This window comes from Plodia interpunctella, chromosome 22 (assembly GCF_027563975.2).
Source record: "Plodia interpunctella isolate USDA-ARS_2022_Savannah chromosome 22, ilPloInte3.2, whole genome shotgun sequence".
NCBI lineage: Eukaryota > Metazoa > Arthropoda > Insecta > Lepidoptera > Pyralidae > Plodia > Plodia interpunctella.
In genome coordinates this window covers 709,609-718,285 of record NC_071315.1, presented here as the reverse complement: position 1 = coordinate 718,285, position 8,677 = coordinate 709,609, and the positions used below count along the sequence as shown (strand labels likewise).

At 37.2% G+C, this 8,677-nt stretch overlaps 1 protein-coding gene across 1 annotated transcript; it reads right to left on the bottom strand.

Annotated features, from left to right (window-relative positions):
- Positions 1–2,148: 2,148 nt before the first annotated feature.
- Positions 2,149–8,473, bottom strand: LOC128679620 (tubulin beta-1 chain-like). The gene is made up of 2 exons (XM_053761997.1): positions 8,285–8,473; positions 2,149–3,862 (listed from the first exon to the last, which is right to left on the bottom strand). The coding sequence occupies exons 1-2, from the start codon at positions 8,339–8,341 to the stop codon at positions 2,573–2,575; spliced, it is 1,347 nt and encodes a 448-aa protein (XP_053617972.1). The 5' UTR covers positions 8,342–8,473; the 3' UTR covers positions 2,149–2,572.
- Positions 8,474–8,677: the final 204 nt, after the last annotated feature.

Sequence of the window (8,677 nt, the reverse complement as noted above, 5' to 3'; positions counted from 1 at the left end):
CATCTGGTGTAGTATAATAGTTAACAAAGTTAAAGTAGGTAACTAGCATAATGTTAGGATCCGGAATCCGGTCAATCCTCATGTCGGATCCGAGATCCGAGGAAAAAATCATACTAAATACAACTAAGTACAAATTTGGTTTTGTTTTGTATTCTGGTACTTACCAGCTAAAAAATTGCGTTATGAATGATTAGCTACACCCCGGAGCTTCGCTCCCATGGATTTCGGGATAAAAAGTATCCTATTATTCCAGGTATTATATATATATTCTAGCCGTGTACCCAATTCCATAAAAATCGGTCCAGTAGACTTAACGTGAAAGATTAACATTACATGTGTACATACATCCTCACAAACGTAAGCATTTATAATAGTAAGACTACGAAGTCATAGTGGAGTGGTTTGTGTGTCATATACTATTTCATACCTAGAATATAGCTGAGCTGGGATCCATTTCGGTACAATCTCACTCTTTTCATACCAAAAAAAAGTATAAAAATGTTTGTTTTAATATTATGTTATTTTTTTTCCTTAGTTGTCGCGTCTTATGATGGCCAGTCGTTTTTAGATATGTTCACACGAACATTTTGCGATAAATAGTTTGACACACTGGCTGGTATGGAATGACGTTTTCGACTTTCGAGTTTTGCGGTACCTAGTATTCCTACGCCATTTTTCAACGAAACAAATCTAGGGTTGAAAATGATCAAGTTATTATTATTTATAGTTTACTAGTTTTATTTATTTATTTAATTTAAAATATTGTGAGACTATTGTTGTCAACCGATTTAATAGTGAATGAATGATAGAATGAAAAATAAATTATGAAGACGTTTATGCAAGTCTGTCCGTCAATATGTTAATTAAGTTAGTAGGTAGGTATTTAGTCTACAAAAATTATGCAATCTGCGATTTAGTTATCAAATCCAATCTAAAACCGCGAGATTTACTTTTCTTCTTACATAAGTAAATTCAGATCATATTTCAGACGAGCATAATCTTACGAGTACTTTCTTATTTATATGTAGGTATGAGACAATATTTTTTTCGCGTCAAGTTTGTTTCGAGTGCTGGATCTCTCACTCATTATCGCGTGTTCCCACCGTGTTTCAGATTACATTCTCAGCTGTGAAACCCGGAAACTACGTGTGATTTTACGCCTGGCCTGTCTTAAATTAATCCTCTTGGAGAATGCTGTTGTTGCCTTTTTGCCGTCGATGCTATAATCGCTTCCTATATCCGCAGAACGATATGGAGTGGCTATATTAGAATAGATATGTGGCATGTGGTTCCCGCTAGGATATCGCCACTATATACCTTTCATGGTACAAAGGTACCTACCTATTCTACTACGAAAGGTAAAATGATGGCGATTGGTAATTAACTGTAAAATTTCGCTATCAAAATTTTACTTTCATTCCACTTGGCTTGACGGCAATAAGACTTTACATTAATCTCCGTCCCAAACAAAATAAATCATCTTATACCTTACGATTATGAGTTATGACCTAATTACAAGTAAAGCCACAAGTCTATTCGACCATCTGTGTCATTTCCAATAAATACTTACATGATCTAAATATTCTACCTTGTTTACTCGTGACATAAGCTGATGACGAAGACAGCATGACATCATGTTTATCAGAATCACCCCAACAGCAAAACATGGCCATCATTATAGCTCTGATACAGAGTTCAAAATTGAATGTAACCTATAACGGAGAGGTCTGTGCATTTCTAAATATAGCCAAGTGATGTCAGGTGATTTTGGCATTGATATGTCGGACGTGACATTTTATATGTGACACATTTTACTCAACTTTAATAATCTAGTGTCTTATCTACTAGAGCCTTAATTTCAATGATTTACCTACTATTTCTATGATGTTTACTAACATGAAACACAACATTAAACAGCACGAAATTATATGTCATTGTCATTGATGACATAAACGTTCTGTCTAATTGTTTATTTATCAATGCAAGGATTAGAACTCAGATACCTATAGTGTAAAATAATTATAATAATCTTGATTGGCATTCACAATCATCATCCAATGTTTAATGACTGTTGTTGAATGTGCTCTTTTATCTAGATATATTTTATGCTCATGTAGCATTTGAGGTTGATAAAAGAAAATACATATAAATAAATAAAAATCTTTATTATATACATTAAATTATTGTTCGAAACAATTTTAATAATAATAATAATATAACTTCGGTTATTGAAGCCTTCATAAATTATTCACGTTTGGCCGCTATTTGGCGACCAAACTATAATATAATACATAAAGAATATCTATAGGACAGATCAGCCTTTACAACATCAGATCTTGCTCTTGACGAGGCATAAAGAAACGAAGAGGAATGTACGTGTACTACTGATACAAATGCTTTCAAGTCATTTTAATGTCATGTCATGACCGGCAGTTTTTTTAGTCGTGCGTTAAGAGTTAGAAAGCATGTCTTTTCAATACGCTGTATAGGAATCATTAATGTTACTCAAACATAAAGTAACTCGAGATATAATGGCATGGTTTTTTTGTTTGCGACTGAGCGCTGGCAGTGATTAGTGGTGGTCTTCGATCTCCTGTTCCGCTTCCTCGTCAAATTCGGCGTCCTCGTCGGCGGTGGCCTCTTGGTATTGTTGGTATTCGGAGACCAAATCGTTCATGTTGCTTTCTGCTTCAGTGAACTCCATCTCGTCCATGCCCTCACCCGTGTACCAGTGCAAGAAAGCCTTGCGCCTGAACATAGCGGTGAACTGTTCCGAGATACGTTTGAACAGCTCCTGGATGGCGGTCGAGTTACCAATGAAGGTGGCGGCCATTTTCAGACCACGAGGTGGGATGTCGCACACGGCAGTCTTCACGTTGTTCGGGATCCATTCAACGAAGTAGGATGAGTTCTTGTTTTGGATGTTAAGCATTTGCTCGTCTACTTCCTTCATGGACATACGACCGCGGAAGATGGCGGCAACGGTGAGGTACCTTCCGTGACGCGGGTCGCAAGCGGCCATCATGTTCTTGGCGTCGAACATCTGTTGGGTGAGCTCTGGCACGGTGAGGGCACGGTACTGTCTGCTGCCGCGGGAGGTAAGGGGAGCGAAACCTGGCATGAAGAAGTGGAGACGGGGGAAGGGAACCATGTTTACAGCTAATTTACGGAGGTCAGCGTTCAACTGACCGGGGAACCTAAGGCAGGTGGTGACACCAGACATTGTGAGGGAGACTAAGTGGTTGAGATCACCGTAGGTGGGAGTGGACAGTTTAAGAGTACGGAAACAAATGTCATAAAGGGCCTCGTTGTCGATACAGTATGTTTCGTCTGTGTTTTCTACGAGTTGGTGAACTGAGAGTGTGGCGTTGTAAGGTTCTACGACTGTGTCTGATACTTTGGGCGAGGGGACGACTGAGTAGGTATTCATAATTCTGTCGGGGTACTCCTCACGGATTTTCGAGATGAGGAGGGTTCCCATACCAGAGCCAGTACCGCCACCAAGGGAGTGTGTGAGCTGGAAGCCCTGCAGGCAATCGCAGGATTCTGATTCTTTACGGACTACGTCAAGAACTGAATCGACGAGTTCAGCTCCCTCTGTGTAGTGTCCTTTAGCCCAGTTGTTGCCGGCTCCGGACTGTCCGAAAACGAAGTTGTCCGGGCGAAAGATTTGTCCGAAGGGGCCAGAGCGCACAGAGTCCATGGTACCAGGCTCAAGGTCGACAAGGATAGCACGGGGCACGTATTTGCCTCCAGAAGCCTCATTGTAGTAAACGTTGATGCGTTCCAACTGTAAGTCGGAATCTCCATGATAAGCGCCAGTGGGGTCGATGCCGTGCTCATCGGAGATGATTTCCCAGAACTGAAAAAGAAAATATCCACATTAGAAAAATGCGTTGAAACGACTAGCGGAAAAGGAATGCACTCCATTAAGATTCCAACACGAAAGCTCCGTTTCTCCGAGTTCAATTGTAAGCGATCCCGGCGCTACTTTCAAACCGGTTTGTAACAGTCCTAATCTTAGGAAAGTAGTTTCTAACAGTAACTGAACTATTTTATCGGTACTTCCTTCGTAGGGTCTATTAACCGCGTGAGCACAGGATACATAATAAAGTTTAATAGCTGCAGCTTCGGAGGATTACGCAAGACAATAGCATGAATTGTTATGAATGAGTACAATGTTGCCTTGACGACGGGCGCCGCCCACGTCTCCGGTTATCTCACCATATATGTAGAGAATGTGTCAACCTGGCTGAGGCTCATTAGCATTCGATTTTTCGATGCTCCTTGTAATCCATGGCCTGCTTTTGCCGGCCATATGGTCACTCGATTGCGTATTTGGATGATAACAATAAATATCTACTGTAACTGGCTAAAATCCTTGCTAATAGCCTACTCAGCTGGTTATCGACTCATGTTTGAAGAGCATTAAAATTCAGACGAGGTTATGAACGAACTAAGCAAGCAAAGGCAGTATGATGTCATCCTCTGTAGGTGTGCAAGTGGGTACGGCGCCGTTTCGCTTGACATAGACATTTATGGTAAAATGACTAATCGAAAAAGGCCTTCGAATTCGAATCTGCCGCCTACTGAAAAAATCGACTATCTCGTGAGTTTGTGTCTATGAGGTGCACTTAAAACACAGAATAATGATTTTTAATAACAACAGAAAGTGAAAGGTGATTGGGTTGTGCACTTTCTGTTCGCAACTAGATAGCATAGACAAGATGAAAGTGTGCGAAAGGCAGCACTCGCAAGGGAAACCCTGTACAATGGGTGTTTGTGCGTCGTTGATTTCGAAACACGCATACAGCCGCCCCTTAACGGTTTCCGTCTAAAATATTGCTGTTTTAAAGTGCTGTCTCAGTTATTTATAAGCTAGCGGGCGACGACCGTGGGTCAACGTCCTCTCTAATCTTACGACCTTTAATATCTAGCCAAATGGAGTAACTTGATAAGATATAGCTTTGATTCTATTATGGTCATGTCAAATAGGAAATCTGATAGCTGTTCAAGCTATCTTGGGGTAAAAGACGTGCCAAATATTTCCGTTTCATATCTGAAATTATTCATATTGAAAAACTATGCGAAAGTTTTAAAAATATTCAGACGATAGTGTAACAACTTTACCGAAACATACAACTAACTACTTTACCGAAACAATTGCTGCCTATCTACACTGATTCGTATGCATTCTAACCTGTGATTCTAATTAAATATTAATTTCCATGGCACATTTCAATATAACATATTTTTCTGGCTTAGTTTTGCTATTTGTTGCAAGCTAAATGTATTCCAATTAGATTTAATGAGTTAATTCGAATAAAATATAAATGCTGTCTGCATTATAGGCGGCTTATACATTCTTCCATGAATGGTACGTGATTAACATACATTATAAGATTATTCTCGACACGTTTGGTTCCTAGTATACTTCGCACTTGTTATTTCTTATTCGTAGGAAAACTGCAGCCTAAGTATAAGTACTAGTACGATCAATTCAATTGCACTTCAAATCAACATGGACGATAATAAATACGAATTTACAATTGATAAAATTGGTTGATGTGCTGTTGTCAAACTAAATGACTGTCAAGCCAGACAAAAATTTATTCATTGCAATGCAGACTCAGCAAATTAAGATATTTGCAAAAATTAGCATAGCGATGAAGAAAAATCCACAATATAAGACAGTATAAGTTTATATTAAAACAATATAAGTCACAGGTACAACATAAGCTAGAAGTTATTATTAATGAACCTATTTTTATCATAGATGACCACCAACAAAAAAGAATATTGCGAAAAAATAACGTAGCAATAAAAAAAAATACTAACAAGTGCTTCAATAAATCAACTTATATCACACTAGTATTTTTTCACAGAAATTATGATATCTGTGAGTCAGGATTTATCGAATTCAAATCATAATCGCAGCTGAAATCATCACTTTTATTTGGCCATTGTCTCGGTCAGTGCCCACGGGAAATTGGCCGTGACGATATACTGAGCAAAAATTACAGACTAATAATGTTTTAGCATCCGAAATAATAATCGGTCAAACGTGAAATGTTTTATGCCAAATTATTTTGTAAATTTTTACCCGGGCTTATGAACGTCACAGCCTAGTTTCCCAATGATTAAAGAGACCATTAAACAAACTACTAACGATAACTGTGGGATATAAACAGACAAGACGGTCGGATTAAGTACATACGAGTACAAGGGATCATCCTGCAGGATGAGCAGGAAATCTGGATTATACACTGAGCAGTCGTATCCTGGAAGACTAGCGATAACACATACGAGTAAACGATGATTTAAATGACTGATTACTAGAACTAATACTTTGAAGTACACTGAAACTGTTGCATCCTGTAAATTGTAACTGAACCTAGAAAAAACACATAAAGAAAGCGGACTATACATGAAGACACTGGGAAAATACTCAGATGAGACAGATAGATCCTAGAACATACTCGATACTTTAACTTTTATAATTCTTGGGAGAGGTTTTAAAAATATCAATTGACGGTTACGAGCAATTGAAATCATTAAAAAGTCTTAGTTTTGACACTACTTCATTATTTTCCAAGAAGTTATCAAAAGTAAATATCTGCACACTACTATAATAATCATTTAATTGGTAAAAATCTTGAACGAGCCTTAAGTTGCTCGGCTTAAAATAATTCCACTCTCAATATTGATTCAGCTTGAGACTGTCTCAGCCGATGAAAATTCTAGTGATTCATGTTTCTGACTAATAATGTGAACAGAAACTCTCACAGACACAACTAATGGATCAACAACAGTAGACATTGTAATGAAAACAATTGCCAATAAAGTGGAAAGAGTTCTAGAGAACGTTTTAATTATATGTGTGATTGGATATCGTCTTAACGTTGAACCTTTCACATAGTTCTCATATTCATTTCATAGCATTAATTTCTTATTACAATTTATACATTATACATCTATTTTATGAATCAATTTATAATGCTGTTGATATTTAATATCTCTCTGGTCTCTTATTTAAATTAATAGGTTCTATTTTATTATCTAGAAGCAAAACTTGGCATTCGGCGTTGCAAGAAAAGTGGTTCACATCTAAACCCAACTAATATTATAAATGCGAAATGATATCTGTGAGAAATGCCAGTGAAAAATGATCAGACTTTAGGAAATTGCATAGTCTATTTACTAGGACATGTCATTCATCGACTTTGATATGAATAAATAATAATTAGCGTAAAATTGAAAAAAATTACGCTAATTACGGGACAATTAATATTTTCTTATTGCTCATCATCAGCATTGTTCTATTATTTTTTATACGTTTACTATTAACTCTATCCATGATAGTGATGAATATTTTAAGGTCCTTTGAATAATTCCTAAGATCATATACATACATAACTAAATTGTGAATGTAGGTTTTTTTGTTTGTCTTCAAGAATTATTATAACAACGTGTACAACAAAATACGTGTTTAAAGCAAGGCGGAAAGAGCAATCCAATAATCGAAGACGCTACAATATATCTATACTAAATCATTTCAATCAGAAAATCAAGTCAATTATCATAAAGAAAAGAGAATGAATTGTCCATTTGATGAGAAACACCTTGACTCCAAGCCAAGGAGATTGGCAATCAATTTTATTATTTCTATATAAGGTCAATGAATAATCTCGTAAGATGACATCATACATACCGTAAGCCATGAAAACTTGTTGGTTAGGTAATGAATTCATAATCTATAACTATACCTAGTAACAATTTTATTTAATAACTTAAGTACTTATTTAAATAAATAAGAATACTAGTACTGTTCTACAAACCTATTGAGTTAATTTATGAGATAATATGTGACTATTTAAGTAATCATTTATATTAACAAAGGTAGTTCAACAATGTCAACAAGTTATAAAAATGTAAACAAGGGGGGTGACAACCCTGCGCGAAAGTGACAGAGCGGTGAACCGTAAAATTCAAATTCGGAATTCCATTTTCAAATAAGAATGGAACTATGCAACACGTCCCATCATTGTGTAGCATCACAGTGTAACATAGACTCATAGACGACCTCCTTTCGCCAATGCAAAGGAAGCCCACAGAAACAGCCAAGACATAAAAGAAAGTGGAGTTCATAAAATAGTACGAAACATTTAAATTATCATTGAATTCCATGCTAAGCTAACTCGTACCGTTACTGACCGTTACTCAGTACATATTCGGCGTAGCATTAACGTCTTTGGAACGATATTTATTTTTGATTAATATTTACCTTAGCTCCGATCTGGTTTCCGCACTGGCCGGCTTGAATGTGCACGATTTCCCTCATTTTTGTTTGTTGAATTTGAATAAATTACTTATACACTATACGCGTCTCTCGCGCCACACAACTCGCAGATTTGATCAGTGTCCGTGGCCGGTGGGGATTTTTGAGGAGAGCGTCGCCTCCGCGCCTTTTGCCGTCTGCGCACGCTGATTGGCTCAATAGCTTCACTTGCCGCGTACTTCAAATCAATCGAATATCATTCTGTGTTTAGTTTATGCGATAACATATTTTTAGGAGCATACATTGCTCTCTGTACATAGCTTAATTATTTATGTCAGCTGAAAAGCCTGCAATGGATGTGTGTGTAGTCAAAAATTGAGCTCTACATACGGATTTTTG